The 23,534-nt window shown below is 41.7% G+C and overlaps 3 protein-coding genes across 6 annotated transcripts; all 3 read right to left on the bottom strand.

Moving 5' to 3' along the window:
• Positions 1 to 280: 280 nt before the first annotated feature.
• LOC129586189 (RNA cytosine C(5)-methyltransferase NSUN2-like) lies at positions 281 to 3,187 on the bottom strand. 2 transcript variants are annotated; one of them, XM_055479250.1, is made up of 4 exons: positions 2,884 to 3,187; positions 2,206 to 2,814; positions 1,900 to 1,935; positions 281 to 1,779 (listed from the first exon to the last, which is right to left on the bottom strand). In XM_055479250.1, the coding sequence occupies exons 1-4, from the start codon at positions 2,945 to 2,947 to the stop codon at positions 482 to 484; spliced, it is 2,007 nt and encodes a 668-aa protein (XP_055335225.1). In that variant the 5' UTR covers positions 2,948 to 3,187; the 3' UTR covers positions 281 to 481. The 2 variants fall into 2 exon arrangements, with proteins under 2 accessions (XP_055335225.1, XP_055335224.1); XM_055479249.1 differs by having other exon boundaries at positions 2,206 to 3,187.
• A 239-nt stretch (positions 3,188 to 3,426) lies between these two features.
• LOC129586370 (diacylglycerol lipase-alpha-like) lies at positions 3,427 to 15,685 on the bottom strand. 3 transcript variants are annotated; one of them, XM_055479566.1, is made up of 22 exons: positions 15,670 to 15,685; positions 13,806 to 14,622; positions 10,459 to 10,667; positions 10,212 to 10,313; positions 9,989 to 10,085; positions 9,805 to 9,879; positions 9,607 to 9,685; positions 9,473 to 9,529; positions 9,225 to 9,302; positions 9,009 to 9,080; positions 8,698 to 8,752; positions 8,311 to 8,483; positions 8,005 to 8,229; positions 6,989 to 7,069; positions 5,733 to 5,875; positions 5,520 to 5,661; positions 5,192 to 5,394; positions 5,061 to 5,081; positions 4,792 to 4,907; positions 4,689 to 4,714; positions 4,480 to 4,622; positions 3,427 to 4,418 (listed from the first exon to the last, which is right to left on the bottom strand). In XM_055479566.1, exons 2-22 carry the CDS (start codon positions 13,898 to 13,900, stop codon positions 3,701 to 3,703), a joined length of 2,910 nt encoding a protein of 969 aa, XP_055335541.1. In that variant the 5' UTR covers positions 13,901 to 14,622; positions 15,670 to 15,685; the 3' UTR covers positions 3,427 to 3,700. The 3 variants fall into 3 exon arrangements, with proteins under 3 accessions (XP_055335541.1, XP_055335540.1, XP_055335539.1); XM_055479565.1 differs by lacking the exon at positions 15,670 to 15,685 and adding an exon at positions 14,769 to 15,257 and having other exon boundaries at positions 13,806 to 14,676; XM_055479564.1 differs by lacking the exon at positions 15,670 to 15,685 and having other exon boundaries at positions 13,806 to 15,257.
• A 604-nt stretch (positions 15,686 to 16,289) lies between these two features.
• Positions 16,290 to 21,951, bottom strand: LOC129586369 (helicase ARIP4-like). The gene is made up of 9 exons (XM_055479563.1): positions 21,443 to 21,951; positions 20,180 to 20,768; positions 19,195 to 19,738; positions 19,063 to 19,126; positions 18,942 to 18,999; positions 17,942 to 18,740; positions 17,773 to 17,843; positions 17,568 to 17,662; positions 16,290 to 17,479 (listed from the first exon to the last, which is right to left on the bottom strand). Exons 1-9 carry the CDS (start codon positions 21,646 to 21,648, stop codon positions 16,618 to 16,620), a joined length of 3,288 nt encoding a protein of 1,095 aa, XP_055335538.1. The 5' UTR covers positions 21,649 to 21,951; the 3' UTR covers positions 16,290 to 16,617.
• Positions 21,952 to 23,534: the final 1,583 nt, after the last annotated feature.

The following is a 23,534-nucleotide window of genomic DNA, read 5'->3' as shown; positions in this document are numbered from 1 at the left end:
AACTTTTGTATTTTTTACGGTTGTCGGGTTGAAGTTTTTGGTGCTTGTAGTCCGTAAATCTCATAACAGTTTAAATTGTTACGTTTGGAGACATGAGATTGATTTGTACAAAGTGAAATCTGTGATAACACGAAGAAAAGAAATAATTCTACATCCGTTGACCGTGAATGACTTTTGTACCTGGTACGAGTCGATAAGTCGGCGACTACAGATGCGAGCGAATTGTGATAAAAATCAAAATTGTTAAATGTTAAGACACACTAAGAATCCTACAGACGGCATGCTTTTATCAATTGAGTGATGATTTTCCTATATAACGGCTAGTGATACTCACTTCTGCAGAACAGCAGAAGAGAACCGTTTATTTTTTTCCCTTCGCAATCCCATCATTTCTCGTGATACTTATTGTTAGCCGCAGCGTAGTAAAGGTACGAAATCGCACACTTCAACTGAATGGATAGTAAATAGGTTAAAGTGCTCGTCACATTGTTTCCATCTGCAACAATCGCAGAAAATGCCCGCGTTCTTCTTTCGCCACATAACACCTGATTGCGGAGGATGAGCGCCAGGCCGCTAACTCGAACATTATCCCACCAGGCTTCTCATATCGCACGACAACACTCCCAACCGGCAGTTTGTCAACATCCTGTTTGGTTTCCGGACGAAGCGCAGTCAAGTCAATAACATCCTTGTTCATCAGTTTGGTGACTTCTTCGCGATTGAGGGTGATCCGACCGATATCCAAGTACTCCATCCAAACATGCAGTCCTTCCTGCGCCAACCTGTACGGACACGAATTGTCCTGAACTCCTGTACGGGTCAAAATCCTCACACCAGCATTAACAATTCGTAACTTATCCTGATTCTGCAGTAGAACATCCTTAACTGTTTTCGATACCAAGTAGATGTGTCGGCTCTTCTCCTGGGTGTTTTTTCGGATAAATAACTGGTCGGCAGGAAAATCTGAATGCACATGAAAGAAATTCCGAATTACTTCCCAAGTCTGTGAATCCTCTGTGGCAAACTGAACCAACGGTTCGTTTTCGAAAAGTCGCTGGGATTTCACGCGTACTTGTGACAGTGCGCCATATCGCTGCCAAGGAAGTGTGGCTTTTTTCTCTAATACCGCGATAAAAAACGCCCCGGTATTTTGATAGTGCGGCATCACCCGCATACACCGCTCCAAATGCAAAGTCTCCGCATTCGGCGGAGCAAAAAACTCTACGCGGATACGCATTTTCAAGTCTTTGGGCACTTCCGTGAAATCCCTGTAGACCTGTTCATTGGCGCCCATAATCGACCACTGTTGTAAACCAGGTCTGCGCTGGAGACCAGGCAGGCGGTTACTGCAATCCACTAACTCTACCGACGTTTTGGCTTCGTTTAGTACTCGACTGATAACTGCTTCGTTCTCCACGGGATTCATCGAGCACGTTGAATAGACCAAACGGCCTCCAACAGCCAGCATTTCTAGTCCGCGTTTCAGAATGCGGTACTGCACGGGATGCAGGGCCAAAGCATTATGGGGATGCCATGTCCGCCACAAATCCAAATTTTTCCTGATAGTTCCATCTCCACTGCAGGGGACATCGCAGAGTATCCGGTCAAAGGCAACAGGCGTATCGCCGCCATCCAGGGACACGTTGGGCATCAGGCTGGCGTCGTGGTTAGTTACCACTACGCAGGGAGACTGGAGACGCTTTAACTGGTGAGTCAGAAGCTGGCAACGCTTCAGTTCCATGTCGTTGGCCACAATCAATCCATTAGGTAATTTCGCCTCTGAAAAACATTATTGTATTTTAAAATCAGATGTAAATTAAATTATCACAATTAATCTCACATCAGTTGAATTAAAAACAATTCTTCGATAAGCTGCCAATCAGACACGAAATTAAGTACCTTCGTTTCCTTGAGTTTCGCCTTCGGTTTGAGCCCCTGTAATACAAAGTCAGAACTAAATCGAGTTAACAAATAAAATAGCCGCAAGCGCTGGTAAAGTATCTGATAGCTAAAGTTCAAACATTTGAAAAACTATCAAACTCGTACCGTTACTGCCACATAGGCTACCCACGATTCAATAAACTACATCCATAAATTTCGGAAAACCAGATTAAAGAAAACCCGTAAGCTAAAATGAATCAGCGAATGAGAATTGATATGAGCAGAATTTCCATAACTGATCAAGCAAAACCACAAAATCTGTACCGTCGCTTTCAGCAATCCGAAGATCCTCCTGCAACATGTCCACAATTTGCGCTGTTTTGCTTCCCGGAGCTGCACACATGTCCAAGACATTCTGACCCGGTTTGACATCCAGCAGGAGCGGTGGAATCATACTGACAGTTTCCTGTCGACTGATGTTTCCGCTGGCTGTCTCGTTGATAATGAACTCACGCAAATTCTTGAAATCATCGCAGCGTTTAATGTGGCGTCGGTGGAGATTGATCTGCCACGCTAACTGCTCCGGATACCACGAAATCTCCGTGCATAACTGCGCTGCATCCTCCGGTAAACCCGCTAAGAAATGATTATTAATAATTCCTTTGAAGGCTTCGCAGTCGCGCCGAAAACCCGTGATGCGAAACGACGTCGGCAGTGGTTCACGGACAGTCTCCCAAAATAAATCTAATTGATCTGGTGGTAGAAGTCCCAAAGATTCCACATACTTCCTAAAGCGAGGATTGTCCTTTTTGATCTGATGATAATCACGATCATCTCTGCGGGGTTTCTTTGCGCTTTCCTCGCCACCTGCAGGAACCACAGGCTGCGACTCATCGGAGCCGGAAACACTCTCGGCCTGCTTTCCATTCGCTTCTTCAAAAGAAAAAGGACGCTTTACAGAATGTTGGAGATTTTCAGGCAGAACTTTCGTATCCGCACAACCTTCTCCGGCATCACAGCTCGAAGGAATCACGGTATCACCGCTACCGTTGTCCGCGCTAGACATGCCTGTTGCACAGCCGACTGAAAAATCGCACGTAGCGACTCGCGAGCGGCTACCTTACTTCCAAGAAGACACAAAGTGTATAAGGCACCACACCACAGCTCCACTATTGTAAGCTTCTATCAGTCTTTTGTTTCATTATACGATAAACCTACAAAAATTAACTGTATATCAAATAACAAATTATATGGAACAGAAAAGCTTCGAAATAAGGTAACTCGAAAAGTTTCCAGAGAACTGAGAGTTTTCAGTCTTTTAGAAGTACTTGAACGAGTGAGCACAGGCCGAACGGCAAAGTTGCACTGCCAGAACAAACGAATGCATAACCTCCCATAGGCGGCATATGCCTTTATAATGCAAACTTGTACCAAGCAGCGCGCCAACTACCTATTTCTGGATCCGTTTCCGGTTCCTCAGGGTTTTGTGTTTATTACATCGCGTGCGTTTAATGTTATAAGAGACCGAATACGACATTTTCCCAGTTCTTCTTAGCATTCTATCACCTTTACGGTGATTTCGTTTATTAATCGTACCTCATCGGAAACAATATCCAACAAAATACAAACGAGGTACAAAAACGACAAGTGCGAAAAACTGCACCCGGCTTATTTCACTCGTTGCCATTGTATTCTATTTGCCTGGTCTCCAAACTGAGCAAACAAAAATGTCGAACATTACGTTTTCCTGTTCAGGATGCAAGAAGTGTGCCATATTGCAGAATTACAGTACCAGACGATCTGAAAAAACCCGTAATTGTTAAACATAATAGATCGTTCCGTACTGGGTCTTGTCCGGCAAGACCGTGAAATTGGCCACCGTGCCGGTTTGGTTGACGGTCAGCACGGGGGACGGACTGCTGGACTGGAAATCATAATTCTCCACGCCCTGCACATGCACCTGCACCCCGTGCGGTTTTTTATTGCTAGCCACAAGTAGCGTCTCTTGTGACACCGATTTAGCGCGTTGGGCGCGGTTCTGCTGGTCCGCATTATTATTGCGGGTAGCATTCGGTCGGCCCGCGGTCCGGTGTGACGGTTCACCGCTGACCTTTCGATGTCTGGATTTTTTTGGACTGCTTTCGCACATCTCGTTGAGACTCTTGGCTTTCGACACTCGGCTGCGAGTGGTGGAGTACTTGGGCGAGTCGAAGCTGTCTGGCGCCAGATGCCGATTGGCGTTAAAGGTGTCCAGATGGATTTCGGCTTGTGTGGTTTCCAAACACGATGTCTCGGAGCCAGGAGATCCCAGAGTGTAACACGATGTCCCCTGATCGACCAGAGAGGAATATATCTGAATTCGTGGATGGCTACTAGCTGTTTCTTCCAGTTGTGAGATCGGGAGAGTCTGGCGAGACACGCTGGAGCAGCGTGACGCCGGGCGATTGGCGAAACCTTCGGAAAAAGGCGTCAGTGAACCGGGTGTTGATAGGAAGTTACTGCTAGTTGCATCCGCAAACGGCAGCGTAAGATCACGTCTGCAATCAAGTTCGATCGTGAAAAAAATTGCCAGATACCTATAAACTGGTAAAGACTAACGTGTAAGGAATATTCGAACGACGGACAGGCAGGCCTTCGTCTGTAGCATCTGAAGTACCGGAACCGGAAGTCGCATCCGACAAGTCTATTCCAGGGTCATTTTGAAGTCCGTTTGTGTTGGGTATGACAACAACTTCCAGAACCTGGCAGCCACGATACGTTCCACTGTAAATTTTGCAAATTGCTTGAAAGTTTCTAACTTTACATACCTTTTCCATTGCGGCCAGCAGTGTATCTGCAGAATATTTTATACAACTCGTAGTGATATTAATAACTTTTATCCTTGTAAACGTTGCTCAGGTCAGTACGTACCTGGCATGTGGTCGTCCACCATTGACGGGGAAAGACTAATTTCATAAAAGCTATCTCTGTCGGCTTCAATGGCTTGGTAAATGGGATCGCCTTTCCGTTGTGACTTCAAGCAGCATCTAACGGCCAAGAGACAATAATAAGATAAATTAGTACTTATCTTGGGCTGTAAGCTGTTAATAGAACTGTACCGGTACAAATAAGTTCAACCGATGCAGTTAAAATATTAAGTTTTTGCAGGTGATGGTGAACATGAATAAAAATATACTTACACTGAACGTGTCTTGCTAACACTAAAAACACAAAAAGGATTTATCGAAACCGCACAGCAATGATAGCAATAGCACCATATATTCCGCAATCATGTGTCAACAAAATCAGTTAAATTGTACAAATTACTCACCTTTTCTCATTAGGGTACCGCCTTACAATTTGGATTATTTTCCCAGGTAGGTACATAGGAGGATGTGTCGTCATATAAGGAGACACTGGTTTATTTTTTCTTTGCGAATTTGCTATCTGCTCTTCTGCGAATTTTTTCAGTGCAGGATCAACTTGTGCCGTGGGACAAAGACGACCGCAAATACTGCTCAGCAAAATCTTCCACTGCAAGTCCAAGATAAACATTCTCAAAAACTTATTGCTGTTAAAACATTGCATTTTTGTTGGTAGCCGGAGTTACATATAAGGTAAATTTTTCTATATATTTGCAGTACGCGCTACTAGTTTACCTTCGGACAAGTGCTGCGTTGGATTACGTTCAACAGATCGGAACGCATAGCTTCCAGTTGATGCAGACCTAAGCGGGCAACCATGTCCTTTCCCAACAAACATGTTGTTACGAAAGGTTTGCTGTATTCCGCGGCGGGTAAACTGCGAATTAAAAATACGTATTTATATTTTTATATGAACAGAGCGAAATAGTCTTATAACAACGAACGCACTTGAGAAGCCCTCCAGGAGGGCTGAAGCAAATGCATTTTAACGTGGGAAATTCCGGTTTTAGCATTATTGCCAGTATGGCGGCGGTACCACCACCCAGAGAATGACCAACCAACAGTAAATCGTATTCGGATCCTGTGCGTTCCTGTTCGAACAATTTGTACAGTAAATACAAAACATAGATCTTAATATAGATATGTGTGTGTAACGTAAACCTTAATATGTGTGTGGATTGTTGTTTTTGGCATCGAATTTAAACAGTACCATACAAACAGATGCCGCATAATTAAAAGATTGCTGTCAGTACTGATTTATTCAACATTTCCGTACGCCGAATTACTGAGTGGGACAAACTCTGTATGTGACTTTAGTCGCATGCGTACACGAGTTATACCTTTCCCTTTTTTACATTCGTCTTGCAATCTTCGTGAAATGTATTAACTACCGTACTATACCGATATCTTTGTTTAACAATTTATTCCAGCTATGTAACTAAAGATGTCAAGCTTGGACAGTGTACCGACTCCAATGTAAAATTTTTTGCACCGAGCGCGAAGCGCGAGGTGCTGCAATTAACTGATCGTCAAGAGCATAAATTTGTCTGACGCCACGAAGAGCGTACGTAACACTTTTCCAATTCCACAATCCCAATACCATTTCCCAGTGGTATTAGCGCTCGCGCTCGTGCAATAATGTGGTTAACAACCACCGCTAGTAAGTAGTACCACAAGTTTTTGAGCTACATAAGACATGTAAGCACTTTATTTGCACCGAGCGCGAAGCGCGAGGTGCTGCAATAAGTCTTCGTCAAGAGCATAAAATTTGTCTGACGCCACGAAGAGCGTACGTCACGCTTTTCCAATTCCACAATCCCAATACCATTTCCCAGTGGTACTGGCGCTCGCGCTCGTGCAATAATGTGGTTCGCAACCACCGCTAGTATACTAAAGTACAGTGTAATTAGATGCAAGCAGAAATTATTTGCACTGAGCGCGAAGCGCGAGGTGCTGCAATAAGTCTTCGTCAAGAGCATAAAATTTGTCTGACGCCACGAAGAGCGTACGTCACGCTTTTCCAATTCCACAATCCCAATACTATTTCCCAGTGGTATTGGCGCTCGCGCTCGTGCAATAATGTGGTTCGCAACCACCGCTAGTAATTTTGAATTTCATGATTATGTAATGTTGACAAGTGCTTCATTATAACAAGCATTTAGTACTTTGTAATTAACAGGGCAGTATTGATTAGGCCATCTTACTTTTGACAACAGTAGGAGTTGCTTAAGCTTCCCTTCCTGGATCAGCTTCTTCTTGACATATTCCGCAGCCGCAACCATACCCTGCAGAAAAATACCTTAAATAATGGCACTTCGATGCGTCATTTGTGGGAACTGGGCACCCTACAGATACAAGTTTTTTATGATCTGCTTGACATCATAATACTCGTATTATAGCAATTGGTGCTGCTGCCGAAATTTAATTATCATAATACCACGTGTGCGACATCTGCTGTACAAATGTTGTACATTATTTGAAAATATTTGCAGCCTGTAGAGTACTTTCTCTTTCAGATGTCCACTAAAGCCGTTTAAAATATCAATAAAATAGTTGTACGAGTATGCATATGATATCTGCCCAACGAATAATTATGAGCAACAACTTTATTGTATGACGTAAATTGTTTACGCTGAAACTCGTCAGCTGCTTGTCAAATAACGTAAAACCTTGTTTCCAAATTAAAAAATCCGTGATTGCGTCTGTCGTAAATCTTCACTAACTACTGGCGCTGCTTATTTAAATGCTTATGTAGCAGCGTCCAGCGACAAATTGTATAACTTCGTTAATTAGCAGAAATCTACCGTGCACTATAACAGGCACTCACAAAGCGGTGCATTCGAAATAATTATCATCGTACTCTTAAGTTTTATTTGACTAACATTAGTGATGATTTGGACGTACACGAAATTAAATTTTCTTCTACTTCTAATAAATTCACGTTGTCGCTGCTATCGTAGGAACGAAACACAGGTAGCGCATGATAAGTACAGCAAACGTCTACTTGGATGCAGAACAAAACGATATTTAAAACCGCATAAATTTTGCCTAAAGGTGTATCACATGCGATCACATGTAAGCGGAGATTTCATCAATGCTGACCTAGTATAGTTCCATCAACAACTGCATGTAAGCATATGCAGTATTAAGCGCACTTGGACAAAATTTATAAATGTGTGCCAGTGTCACAATAAGTACGAATGCACAGTACGTACAATACCTTATGGGCTAGCCACGGGGGATTGGTTTGTAGAGGATCAACCGGGATGAACTCGGCATCTGCATTTAGATCAGTAACGATATCTTTCATGCTCAACGTTCCCCGGATGGTGACGACAATCTTCTTCTCGAGGTGGTCAAGTGCCAGGAAGTACGGTGTTATTCCAACCCCGCCGGTATATGATGCGTGGATAAATTGGATTGACTCATCTTCGGCAACCGATTTCTGAATACAACACAACAGGCTATTTTGTAATAGATACAGTAATTGCCGTCGAGGCATTATACGCTGCTGGTTCATGAATACCATAACTGCCCACATAGCAGAGGAATTGCAATTGCAGCAGTTATCATCTAGCACTTCAATTCCCGGTAATCGCGCCGGAAGCCAGAAGCAGCACACACACCGCAGTCCCGGTAATACTCCCACTAGTTTTCGGCAAGTGTTCCCGCGAAATAAGTACATCGGCCATCCGTAAACTGTAGGGCATATGATTGATTGATTACGATGTCATTTTAATGTCATCAGCAACGCACATGAAACGAAGCCGAAATTAGTGAAAATATTTTCATTATCATAAGCATTTATTAAAATACATGTACAGTATTTCTGAATGTGGTACTTTACGTTATGCATCTATATAGGACCCATAGCGCATGACTAAAAATGACCTTAAAACGATCCCAAACCCACCTGCGAGACTAAATCGCATATAACGAACGAGTTGCTTGTACTCCTTCGATACCACCTAAAAGTGGAAAAACATTATTAACAACAATACTTAAAGTATGTTTTCCTATTATCTGTAAATACACTTTTTGTAAACAGCTGATAATTGATGTTTGCATGCAAACAATAATTATCAACATCACCACAAATTTTTATTTAGTGTTGCTCGTTGGCTGTGCAGCCTACAATAACTTGTGGTAACGCAACAGAATGGTATAAATCATATAACACATCTGGTTGCTGCTGACCACAGGGGAATCCTGCCTTGCACGTACCGGGTCCTGTAAATCCAGAAACTTTGTATCCTTGGTGATCGGCGCTCCAGAAAGGAACTTGTATGTCCTGTTCTACAAATTAGAAGAATCGTTTGTACATGAACGCAGGGCAAAGGGGATGTTTGCATGGTCACGGAATGAATTTCTCGGGTTACAGTTTGTCGGTCTATGTATTGTATATACGCTACCGCACAATACGGATGTGGCGCGTATTACTTTGGTAAGCAAGGCACTGCGACGCAGCTTCTGATATTTCCGCAGCAATATCACTCCCGCAACGATATCAGATGGGACCTACAGCGCAAACCAAGATAAGTCCAGCGTACACTGTAAAGCGACATTTGTTTAACTATAGGGCATTCACAGAGGTAAACAAAAATAAAATCTTGCAAACGGAGGGTATAAAAGTAATCTCGGTTTCTGCATGATAAAATTGCCGGCTACCAGCAGGACGGCAAGCTTACCAGATCCAAATCCCGAAAGAAATCCGATAAGAGTTGAGCAATTTCTCCAAGGGACGTCTGAACAGATTGACAAACAGCATTATCAGTATCGCCAGTTTCGGCATGGATGGCTCGTTGCAAGTCGACTCACCCACCCTTTGGCCTGTGCCCAAACAGCAGAACAGCAGCCGGCATCGACGATCCCAACTTGTTTGATATGCCCGGACGGTTTTTCTGAAAAGTTTGAAATTTGTCCTAATTTTTCACTTACTACAAGCATCATCTATTTATGCCTAAAGTGAGCAGTTAGAATTTAAAACACAAAAATGATATATTTATATAAGCATCTGTACCTCGTTCTCCATGTTCTTGGCGTCCCGCTGCCGTGATGCAGTTTTGAGCCAGTTATCTGAATATTTGCTTCGTACCTGTTGTCAAGCTTTAATTAACCTCTCTGATAATGCATAAATCTTTTACTTAAATTTAATCGTTTTAGTAGTCCTCTTCTTTTTGCCTTGCCACGCAACTGATACTTACTTTCTGAGTTTTAGCCATTTACTTCCTCCGTAATCATAAGAAAGGTAAACTCCAACAATAACAATCAGTATAAAAATTCCATTGAATATCACAAGTCCTGAAAAGCGAAAAGCTGTATATTTTCATGTTTAGTGGGAAATACTGCATTCACCACGCATAATACAAAGACAGTATGAACTTCCCAGTTATTAGAAAGCCAAGGGGCGATGCCCAGTACGCTTACCCAAACTCGTTGATTTTGGAAAAAGATCCAAACTTGTAGGGTAACATTTTGCCAACCACACTATTCCAAAAACTGTCCAGCCACATTCCAAGAAAAACAGAGCTATACAATAATTAAAAGAACAAAAGGTTAGCCTATAGAAAGTTTTGTCAAAAGCTTAAGTGCAATTTTCACCGGTTTGCCACGGTTTACCATATGTTAATCAGGTTTTGGATTAACACATAATCAGTTTGTTAGTTCCCCTTACCACATCGAAAGTACAAAAACGCTCGGACGGGTTTTCGGATATTTGTGTTCATAATCGATCCACGTTTCGTCACACACCCAATACAAATCTCCAGAACTGCCGCCAGGCTAGTTATTACTATACTTCCAAGGGCGTAAATTTGTAGCAGCTGGTTGCAGTAACCGTCAAGTTGATAAACGAGAATGTAGAGGAGTATTTCCATCGCGGTCCTATAATTATATCATTAAATATATCTCTTTGTCGTCACAACTAGACGTTGCGACATCTTATTTTCATATGTATCTTATGTATGGTCATATTGTGAAATGTCGAAATACATTCCAAATATAGGTATGTCCAAATACATGCGGTACGCCCAGAAATAAGTAGACGTACAATCTGGACATTTAGTACGTATGTTCGAACCGATTGGTTATTCATCCAATTGTACAAATTTTTTTTTGCAATTTTACAGTTTTATTTTATGTAGGTTTGTAGCTCTCTGTAGCACTGCTATCCCGTATTCCATACTTTTAATAACTTTGACCATTCAAGGCGAATGTTTTTTTAAAATGATTTTATTGTTGAACAACTTTACAACATTTTCGACAAAACTTGAGGTCATGTTTTCATACTTTCTAGTGACAATGTGACATTAATGTTACTGTCATAAAATACGTCATTTACTACTACTCAGAAAAATTTGCTTTGCGCTTAACTAATAATAATTTGTTGTATTTTAGTTGGTTTAGACTCTGTGAACATTACTGTGAATTTATGAAGTAATTTTGTAGAGTACAACGTACTGTCCAAATATCATACGATTGCAGCATATAGTCAGCTGTAATAATAAATTACTAGGAGCTTCATGGATTACAACAGCGGAAATGCTAAGCGGAGTAAAACATGTTCACCCCGAAAGCTAAAGCGCAAATGCATCTCATATTACAATTTTTACAACTTAAAAAGGTTGTAACCGGCTTGCTAGCCAGCAATAAACCAGCGATGTACGTAATCATAACTACAGGCGAACGGGGCGCCGACAGTTAAATCAGACGGAAAACAACTGGTTATGAACTTGAAGGGCAAACAGTTTATTTATTCGGAGAAAATCGTATACGTAATACAATTTCTCTTTTAACTGTAGACTTAATCGCACACCACACATGCTGCATGCCTTTGAAATCCATCAATGAAGACATTTCTCCGTCACTGGAAATGCTTTTTAAGTTACTGTTTAACAGCGTTTCGTTAATGCGAAACAATTCTGCGTTAGTCAAGCGCAAATCATCCATAATTTAACGAGAAAATCTTTTCAGGCGTAACCGGCCTACATTTGGACCACAATGTTGCCAAATGCACAAATCATTCAAAAAATTTAATTCCTTGATAGCCGGCGTAAATCTTTAACGTCGCACTTAAGGACTTTCTGCACGAAATGTGGCAAAGCACAGTGGAGGCAATATAACACCTTCCACAATATCGCAGTCCACTGTAAATGCATTTGTCGCACTGTAATTCACTTTAAAGTATTACTGATGTCGGCTTTTTACAGAGGATGTCCGTTGTTTTTAATTGTGATAAGGTAGATGTCAAAAAAGTGCTTCCTGTTCTGGTATTCTAAACTGATGTAGTATTATTGAATGTGATTGAATATTTCTTTTGAACAGAGCATGTGTATGTAAGTAAATAAGTATATTGTTTTTTGATACCGTAGTTAAATCTACGCCTGCTAACAGTACTAGCTAAATACAGTCTACAAGTGATTTGCCATCAGTCGAAATTTTACGGCAAAATGCGTAACTTTGAATTTAGAGAGTTCTGCCTTTTTAAATACGCAGTATGTATCTGTAACTGAAATATCAGGTATAGTACATGCCATAATTCCATTTAGCAGAAAAACTTCGTTTATTTTTCCAGTTATAACCCTGCTGTTATTGCATATTCGCGGTCTTTCGAGACCTTTTGATCTTCGTTTTTGCCATTTTTACTACCTGTGTAGCTCGAATACCAATATGAGCGTAATGTATTTTGCCACATCAGCGTGCCATTTTTCAGCAGAAAACAAAGCATGCAAAATGGAAATCGCGTGTTTCTTTTAGATCATGGCTATAAGATGAATGTATAAAGCGTTGCAAAAGGCACTGATGGTTATTCCGCCTGTCGGCATTTCTGTAACTACAGTGTTGATTCGTGGAGATTCCCTCCTACCTCCCATTTAATTTTCACTCACGTCATATTTGTGGAAATTAATAATCCTATACATGCCACAATATGTGCTGCATTAAAGTATGAAAACGTCCAAATAAACGTAATAAGCGAATAAAACAAGATAACAACGTAAATATTACAAGCCGTGATAAACGGTTGCTGATAAATCGGATTAACCAGCCCTAAGCCACTTGATTTCCATGCATCGAAATTTCCCAAGCATAAGATCGATAGCTTTATAACACCGTCACAATCGACAGTAGCTGACGACGAATTTCATTCAAAATCCCCAAATGCCCTTTTGAAGAGACATAATCAGCTTCACCTTAGATTTTTCCTACCAGTATATTCTCTTCATAGCTCCGGAAAAGGGAAGGGCGTTTATCAAATCCTTTTCCATTTATAGCCACCATTTTTGAAATGCTTAAACTGGAAAATGCTATGTATAGCTTATATAGAAGCTTACAACGTTTAGGTATACTGTGATAGGTGTACGATAAAAACCTAAAATACTGTGCGATTCTTACTGTATTTCTACATTTCTTGACAATATTAATATTGTGGCAATGCAAAATGAAATATTGCAGCGCTACCAGCACACTGAAGCGACAAATTAAACAAAATCAATCAACTTGTTTACAGCTGAATCAAAATATTCTGTCGCTTTTTTAAATAATTCCATAATTAACACGGGAGACTTTTTGAGATCCCGAATTGAATAAGTTATAAGATTAATTTATACAGTATTTGCGACAGTCGGTGTTTGTTTGCTGCGTTTCTGAGTTGGCTTATAGAGCCATGGAGGAAGAAATCAGTATCAGAAGTTTTACGACTATATTGTCGAATGTGTAAAAACAACTTGTGTCTTCGGTTTTGTTGACATCATTGTCACCGCTTCATACGGTAAAAACACGTTAAACAACCCTTCGGGTTATTTACAACTCCGTGGTTTTTCCATTTTTTTGTTCATTCTTAACCTTTTTGAGACTACTATCATTCATGCTTCTGCGAACTAACACTAAACACCGTCTTGAATGGAACAAACATACTTCAAATACACAGAAGTTTAGCCGACATGCTAGAAATTTTATCAGCGCCACTATTTAAATGACATTTTTATCAGTGTCAGTTTATAAACGATAAGTCGGATTACTTACCAGATAATGTGGCTTATGAGAAGGAATAGTGAGGGGAACACAAGATCATCGTAGGCAATAGCCCATCGTCGGCGAAATAACACTAATCCGGGCATGATCAGTAGCAGTCGTTGATGTCACCACTAGTTGAGTGTGTCTTCGTCCGCGAGACTCCATGCCATTGTAATTGCCGGCTTTTAAAGCATCTTTCTGCGGCTACTCAGGAACCGGAAGTGAGCGGCGAACTTGGACAAACTTTTTTTAAAAGCCACTGTCAGTTTGGCTGTGTAGATGTGTACGCCGGGTCTGTTACCGTGCAATCAAAAGTTGGACACATTATCTAATTAAGACGCCCTACACATAGTAACTTGATGCAAAACTCCAGAAAGAAGAGTCTTAATAAGTTATGCGACGGCATCCAAGTGCAAGTGTTTACGGGTAAATCGTTATGACACGCGCCCGTCTTCCCACACAGATCTAGACACAACCACAAAGTCGCTATGCTCCACTGAAATTCTTTTATTCACCAGCAGTTCTGCATCGATAATCACGAAGCTGTAGCAGCTATACACCGTATAGTATTCAGAGGAAATACCGCAGTGGATAATGCGCGGCGTCTGTAATTTGCAAAGAAAGCCAGCGCGCCAAGATATACACAGATAATGGGTAGCACATATGGATGTCGATCTGTTGTTTCGCGTGCGAAAACGTATGCGCATCGACTTCGCTTAGTGAATGTAATGTGACGTATCACCGGTGCATTGTGTACTGTACCGGTGCACGTTTAGATCAAAGGCTGGTAGTAGGCGGAAAAGGGCTGGCAGAGCAAATATCATCCCTAACAATACATCAAATGCACAAAAAATCAACACCCAAAATCATCGGCATTCCCCTAGAAAAACATACACGAGAGTTGGTGGCGGGCGAAATGTAAAGTGCATTTCTATTGGCACAGAAGCGGCGCGTATACGTTGAATACAGAACCTCAATCATGATCATTCTTATGCAAGACACACAAAATTTGCCCACACAGCAGCATACGGCAACAATTTTAGCAACTGAAGATTGGAAATAGTCGATGTGTTGTTGGCCCGGACCAGAAGAGCCGGCTGGATGGATCTGTGTATCGTATTCCCATGATTAGCCTCCTTGAAAAACAGATGCAAACACACTGCTGCTGCGATGTTATCCGTTAACGTTTAACCATTTAGCCCCGGCTCACGGATATTGCACAATATCCCAGTTTAACAGTGCAGTAATGAGTAATGCGTAGACGCAAATGCCGGAGAGTGTGGTACCAGTATGCCCGCATTCACTCTTCGCTTTCAATGCTGACGCTCGTTTAATTTAGCATGAATCCGGGAATATATATGCAGCTGCAGCAGCGTAAATGGACATATAACCAATACAATTGCAGCCAGCGCACCATAAATTAAGTACTTGTGTCCTTTTTGTGCTAATGCTCAATATCGAAAAGTTCATTTACAGAAAATTTTGTGCATCACTGCTAAAATTGACCACTTAGCAGAAAGGAAGGTTCAGAACAACGCTGCTAATGTACTACTTCCTGCATGCATAAATATACTATTTAGGCGATCGCGCGCTAATGCAGTTCGCAGTAGGCATGGTATTCATAAAATTAATATTACATACGCTGGTTAGGAAGTCTTTAGGTACGTGTCATACTAGACTTTATTTAATTTAACGAGCTCCGGAAAAACCGCGCAGCTTCTTCAGAAACATGCCTTGTACAAATGCCTGTGCTGCAACATTCTGAACTTTGGTACAACACCACGGTACACTAGAGAACTCACCCACAGTCGGTGGTCTGCTCGACGACTGAGCAACAAAATTATTACGAACCAAGTATTTGTACAGACAGTACCTTATTTCCAGATGTATTTATTTATCGCCGTAATTGTAAATTCATACTGCGATCGCTACATTTATAGATTTACGATTCTGATAAAACAGTATTTATTCGACAAATCGCAACTTTCGGCCATAGGTATATATTCTGTACAAAAACTGCACTTCTGTGCATTTTCAACAGGTGGAACGGCAACGCAAAACTTTAGCCGAATCACGTTTATTAAATGGAGCTTTTAGAAAACTGGTCTAAAAACAATTCAAGGAATATTTTCGAGGAATATATTCAAGGAACAATTCAAGGAATATATTCAAGGAAACAATTCAAGGACCAAATCAGCGTGCACATTCGATACGCAAATTACATGTCTAGTAAGTATACAGTCTACAGATACTTCGGTATAAACCTTCAGTACATGTAAAGTACGGCACTACTGTATCATTTTATATTTTAGTAAAAATTCAGTTACGACGTAATTCTGAATTGTGCGGCGAATCACGCACAAAGATTATTCCAAACGTTATCTGCCAGTCAATTCAAACGCTAGCGGCACTTTATCAGCAAACAGTGCAGTGTCCACCATTGAAAAATTGCGGCATTGTTCAAATACGCTGGCTGTGTACACGAGGTTATTATTTTGCAGAAACCACGCCACGCCACTTCCGGAAACTGTCATAAAACCAGTTGTTTATTTGTCGAAAGACATGTACAATGGACGTAATAACGTTTTCCCTTCCTCGACAAATAACATCAGAGACCGCCGGTCTTCAAAATAGATCAAGCGAATTGCATACGTACAGGGTTAACACCGAAAAATAAAAACAACATACCGGAGCAATGGGTAACAAAGGGTAAAATTATTAAAACTCAACGGCACAATCCACAGGGTTAACAACGGTTAGCATAATCTCAAAAATTACAACAAAAAATATATACAAAGAAAAATCCCCCAAGCCGGAAATGTTACTCAGATTGAGTCGGCACATTGGGATCAGGGTCAGCCGCCGGAACTGATCGGCTCGAACTGGCCATCGGCTGCGGTGGTGGGTGTGATGGCATCATCATGCTATTATTGATCATTCTGTATGCCATGCCATCCATTCTGAAAACCGTGTAGGCAGCGACACCCGGTGCATGCAGTGAATAAACAATGGAAGGATTTCCTTGTGGGTCGGGAATTGTGTGCCGAATCACGCGGCCTTGAAGGGGTTGCGCGTAGCGCTGAATGAGATCGCAAAAATCCTCTCGCTTAGCCACCCGTTCACGGATTTCTTTTACTAATGCACTATCCAGTACCGCCTGCTCCAAAGGAATGTGCTGGGCTTTGGGAGGAGCCGGTCGCAGTCCCGGAAACTGTGTCATTCCCATACTCCCATGGGGCAAGGGCATGTGCGCACGATACATTCCCGCTCCCCCAGAAAACTGCGGAGATGGATAAAATTGCCGAATATTGCTAATAGGATGATAAGGTCTGCGGCTGGCGGACAAAGAATCTCCTGGCCGTTTTTCCCGCAGGAAATTGGCTTCAGCTTCACGGCGCTCGAGATCAGATAGTTGTGCAGAGTCATCAGCTTCCAGGATGGAATCCATGACCATCGGGGCTTCGGCAAGATACTGACGGAACATGTCACTGGTGTCCAGCGCACTGAGAATGTCATCCTCCTTCGCTTCATCGGGAAACGGGGAACGGCATATCTTATGCCAGACTTCGGGCCCGACTACGTCATTGATCCGGAAAAGGCTACCCAGATCGGCTTGGTTGATAGCTAACATGGGACTCTTATCATCGACAACTCTTTTGAACAGGAACTGCTTATGAATTTGTCTGTGGGAAAAATTTATGAGCATGAAATCGCGGAAATGATGCGATACAATAAAACATATTTATCGACAGCGTGAACGCCTGAACGTACCGATCAAAAACGCATCGCTCCATTGAGCCATCCCCCACCAAGCGGTATACAGTGGAAATCTTGTTTTGTCCATATCGATAGATTCGACTGATTGCCTGTAAAAACAAATCTTATTTCGCCCGCCGGTCACAGCTCAATATAAAACAAAGCATTTTTGTCTATTTCGCGTATCTCTGTAAGTAACCAAATCTACCCACATAAGTACCTGAATGTCTTTGCTGGGATTCCATGACACATCCAAAATCACTACCCGGTTCCCTCCCGTCAAGTTAATACCTAGAAATGAATAGATTTCACAAACAACAGCTAAATTTTGAAAATAAACTATTTTACTAATATGAGATGTGGTTAAACCGGTGAGAAATAACATATACCAATTCCTCCTGCATCCGTTGAGATCAGAAATATCTGAGTGGGATCGTTCTCATCATTGAACAAATTGATCATACGCTCCCGTTCGTGACTGGAAGTGGAGCCGTCGATGCGAAAACAAACAGGAAAACTGTCCTGTTTTTCATCACGCGCCGGCAGTAGAGCAGGCAAATACTCTTGCAAATAATCCAGCACATCAATGGACTGAGAAAAAACGATGATCTTTTCCTTCCGCTTAACCACGGCTTCGGATATTAAAATTTTCAGAAAAAGTATTTTCCCACTTAAAATCTCCTCGTGTTTGAAGGTATCGTAATTCGTCAGGAATCGCTCCCATTTACCTTCCTGCACCATGTTCACGAGAAACTGTCTAATTGGGCCCATGACCTCAATCTGGCCGGATGTTTCGACCGCTGAGTTCACCAGCTTTTTTACATGCGCAAAAAAGATCGCTGGATGCTGCGTGATACTGCGAAACGTTGCATACAACGCAACTGCATTCAGAGATTCCCCGTGCTCGATTAATTCTTCAAAGACACTTTTGTATAGGCTCGTTTGAGCCGGTGTCTGTCGGAAAATTAACGCAAATTCACGCTTTTTTGGTAGTTCAGCAATCAATGGTCTTGAATCCCTTCGCTGTACAATGCGACTTAGAGTGCGCTGAAGAATATAGGTTCGATAACGCATTAGTCGACGATCCGCATCACTGCTGTCAGCACACTGTCCATTTTCGATGGGATTCTTGAACAGATTTCCGAATTCCGACTCATTTCCCAGTAGAAATGGCCTCACAAAATCGATCTGTGTAAATTATAAAATTCAGATAAAAAGTTGCTGTATCAAGTGAAAAATGCGAACAGTAAAAACGACTTGAAGCCTTCCACGTACACAGTACAGTTTAGTAATAAGAGTATGAATTAACGGCCAACTAAAAAGAACTAGACATATACGTATCTTTCCATACGTTTTTGTTAAATGTGTCGACAGGTATTTTATACTGACCATGCACCAATATTCCATGAGATTGTTTTGCAAAGGATATCCCGTCAATATCAATCGTCTACAATACAATCATACTATTTATATGCTTGTTCCCCATGCAGAAAGAAAATTCAACAGGCACCTTTTTGTCTTAACTTTCTTCAGGATTTTCGTTATGGCTGCACCAGCGCTTTTGATGCGGTGACCTACACAAAAAAACATTCAGTTCTGACAGAGGAAACGAATTTGTTTTTTTGACGCAGACAAAACAAACCTTCATCGCAAATAATGATCTCGCATTTCTGCATCACTTGGCCTCCCAAATCAATATCTTCTTCGGTACTGGGCGCCGCTGAGGAAGCACCATTAACTAACAGACTATCATCGTCCACATGGTCTCTGTTCCTTTTCTTCCCCTTTTCTCCACCCGTTTTACCGCCTTTCTGTTCGACGATAGATCGGAGTTTCTCATAACCCATTAGAAGCACACCACCTTCTTCCGACCAGCCTTCAATTAGGGCGCTGCGCACAGCTGCTTTCTGATCGCGAATGCATATTACTTTCATTCTCTCATGGCGACTTTCCGGGGGAACCCATTTGGCGAATTCTGCCATCCAATGCGCCATAGTATTCAGTGGCGCCACGATCAGGACCGACTTGACCGGTGTATCCCGAAAAATGGCGTCCAAGAATGTTATTACTTGCAGCGTCTTCCCCAAGCCCATGCTATGCGCCAAAACAGCCCCATTCCCAGGGCTGTTAGTGAATTTGCTGATGCTTTCGATTAATGTAGCGTACATAAATCGAATACCGCCAATCTGCAGGAAAATAATTCTCAATCAGTTATTCCACAATCAATATTATTAACGCATTCTCATGAATCTACTGACGCCAATTTACTGTTAACTGCAAGTAGCTGTTTGGAAGAAGGCGCAGGGCATGCTGGCAACAACTGCAGGGAGCGCGTTCGCTCGCCGAAAATTTTAATAAAGAAGTGGATTTTCAACCACTTCCTACATTTTTTGTGCATTTCCAAAAGGGAGCGGCTGGCGCGAGGATTTGTGGGCCCTACCCTCAGACCTCGCGACGGCTCTGATGGTTCAATTTTGTTTTGTTTGTTTGACTCTGCGGATGAGTGCAGACAATCAGTGGTTTCTTTCAAGGTGAATTAGCATATACAGGTACAGACTGTTGTACCGTTCTTATGAAAAAAATTAAAGCAGGTTAAGTTTATGAAAAAATGTCGGTGTTCCAGTTACCTGATGAGGACGCAAATGCGGGACCAGCTGGTCAGCCACATAAATGCAAGGCTCTCTCTTCATCCGGTTAACATTAATCAGAATCTGGCCGTTCTCGTCGGGAATGTTGGCCGCATCATCGCAATGGAAGGACGAGATGGACGGATAAGCACCATAGCTACCCATACATACGACATCCCCGTTCGAGCGGGCAGCCGAATTCTCCGACCTCAATCCCGACCCCGTGGAGCGGTTTTCGTTGCGTACTTCCACTATCTCAATGTCATCGCTCTCATTCTCCAGATCTACTACAGCCTCTTTCTGGCCTAATTCCATTGCGCTAATTTTGGCATTCTCCTCCTCCATCGCTTTTCGCGTTTCTGGATTGAGTTCTTTCAGAGATTTCACGTTGCGAATATTGCGCCTGGCTGACATCTTTTTGGCCAGTGATTTTGATACGAAATCCTCAATTTTCTTCAAAGGGGGATCCGGAAGGTCTGCAGGTGTTTCGCCTAAAAGTGCGTCCAGCTCACGAAAAGAAGGACTCATGGAGAACGGTTCCGTGTGACCATTTGACAAGTTTTCCGAAGCGTAAAATGATTCCATTTGACTATAAAGAAAAGCAAAGGATGATCGCGCCATGGCCATAATATCAAGCCGCGATCAGATTGCATACTCGTATATTGTGACACATCGTACGGTGACAAGGCATGAATGCTGCAGTGTCAGTGCTTCTGCTTCATAATTATTTAATTGTGGCTAATCCATTAGATCGCCCACACGAGTACCAAAAGTAGCAAGTTCAACTGATCAAGGCAAACGAAAACAAAGTTCAGTCCTACCAAATCGGATGCACCATGGCTCGGAGCCTCTACTAAAGTTAGGTAACTGACTATAGTTTGTTGTACAGAAAACTTCTCTTGGAGAAAGACCACAGCGAATCGCTTTATCCTATGCTCAGCGATTCGTAATCCAGTTCTGGCACGATTACAGAGTAGATCCACCGCGTTTAAAAAACATACTGCACGATGCTATGCGCACCTTCCACATCTATTAATGAAATGTGAGTTTCTCTGAATTTCTTAAAAGGCATGAAGCGAGACAATTGTATTTTGTGGGTAATACGTGCTAATGAGCTAATGCCTAACTGCTCAACAAAAATAACCACGACAAAATGACGATGCACGCACGCACACCTGGGTTAAGATTTCAAGATTCTTCCCCACCTGTAGCCTTGAGAAGACTACCTCGTACCTGTTATGGTGTTTTTACAAATTACCATACCTTGTATCGTCTCCATTCACTTCAGATGTGCAAGATGAAGAATCACACAAAAGAGAATGATCAGACGAATTGCGCGAAGATGCGAAGTCTTCTTCGAGAATTTCGCAGTCTGCCAGAACTTCTTCTTCGGTTCCTGAGTTTCTTCCGCTCTCCGCGAAGAACATATCGCTACTGGATAACGTAGGGTTTTCCTTAACACTCTCCATTGTGGCGTCGGGGTTTAAAAAGCACAAAATGCGAACTTTCAACAGTTCTCAGAGGATAACCTTATGTTTGGTGCTGCGCTTCATTCTGGACAGGAAAAATTTTGGCCACAATCAAAATATTAAGCAAAATGCTCTCAAGCTGCAAAGCTTAGCAACTTGATGCATGACATTCTGATACAGTAATAAAAATTAATTCAAATCCTCTTCGGGTTGATTTCAAAAATTCACAGCAAAAAAACTGTAACAGCTTACAATGGATATCACATTTGAAACCTCCAAAATCCCCTAGTCTCCTTTGGCAGATCTTTGCTATTTGCACTTATCAGTTTATATCACCATAGCATAACATACACTGGGATATGGACCATGGTACAGACCGTACAGTATGTGATAGTAGTGTGTCACAGTTGATCATATATATATATGAAAAATTTATATTACATATGTATCGAATTATATGACTTATATCATATTGCATACAAGTCTTTTGGCAAATACATTGTCGTGAAACAGTGGATAAAACTCTTGCAGAGTGCACGAACGCGAAAGTTTTTGAGCATGTGCCCGGATTTGGTGCTACCCTGTTTCGTACCGGAACTGGCGGCACACTCTTTTGTTAACTCCAGTGTTGCCCCAGAACCTTACTTACTTTTTACTTTTCGTCTGGCCATTGACTTTACTATTTACTTTACTATTTACTTTTCATAATCTTTCTTCTTTACTTTTACTTACTTTTTACTTTTTTATCGTAACCTTACTTACTTTTACTAACTTAGTAATCAGTAGTAAAATAGTATTTACTATTCGGGTTTTGCGACAAATCGCAGTACGCAACAAAGTTTTCACTTTTGCCATATTCGTTTCTTGAACATATTACGTATCTAAAACAAAAATAACTGCTTGTACCTACTTTGGGACAGTGTGCACACCGATTAATTTTAATTTGTGCTCAGAAATTTGTTTCAATGGAGCGATTTGGTTCTGTGTAAAATTACAGTACTTATTTTTTGACAAAAATTAGCAAAAGTTATTACACCGTATCCGGAGTCAGCATTGCAGTGAAGCGGCACTAGCTAGTATGCCTGGCAGTCACGTAACTTGCCCACCTAAGCGGTTGAAAGCGTCAGCAGTGCAGCGAAATGTTTGGCGATTCAGAAGAAAACCTGTACTGCCAAATGTAACTGCTATGGAAAAAATAATGTTCAGCAGAATTCTGTTAATGCCCGTCACTTTTATCTGTTGCGGAAGCTAAGTAAAAAGACTGATTTACTAATTAAACTATTCCCGTTTCGCGCCTTTTACTTTTACTTACTATTTACTTCTCAAACCTCGGCTGCTCTTACTTTTACTTTACTTTTACTTTTCCGTTTTGCTGCTAACTTACTTGTTACATAATTAATAAGAGGCAAAAACGGCTTACTAAGTAAGGTTTACTATTTACTTTTACTAAGTAAAGCAACAATAGTTAACTCTAATATATATAAGTGTGTTTTTCGCAATAACGCATTTCGTTCTAATGCATCACCTCGCATTAAAGCAGTAGTGATACTGTGCTTCGGAAATTGAGTGGACCGATCCTTCTGTGCCCTCTCAAAAAGCACTTTATCGAGTGCAAATCTTAAATATAGATTCTTTACGCCACACGCCCATTGTTTCAAAAAACCAAAGCAGAGAAAACAAAATTACGCATAAGTATCCCTGCTTGTGATTTGTTTCGCCTCTGCCATGGTGGCGGCAGCACCGGCCTCCTGGGTTGTCTTGGCGGTATTATGCCGATATATGAAGTGGCCATGGTGTCCGGGCAGGTAACGTGCCAATCCAAGATTTTCCTTGGCTGAAGGGGACCAAGGTCATGCTGTCCGGACGCTTCTAAGTGTCGCGGTGTA

Source organism: Paramacrobiotus metropolitanus, unplaced genomic scaffold (genome assembly GCF_019649055.1).
Source record: "Paramacrobiotus metropolitanus isolate TYO unplaced genomic scaffold, Prichtersi_v1.0 Parri_scaffold0000020, whole genome shotgun sequence".
Taxonomy (NCBI): Eukaryota; Metazoa; Tardigrada; class Eutardigrada; order Parachela; family Macrobiotidae; genus Paramacrobiotus; species Paramacrobiotus metropolitanus.
The sequence above is the reverse complement of the archived record's forward strand: the minus strand, read 5'-3'. Positions and strand labels throughout refer to the sequence as shown.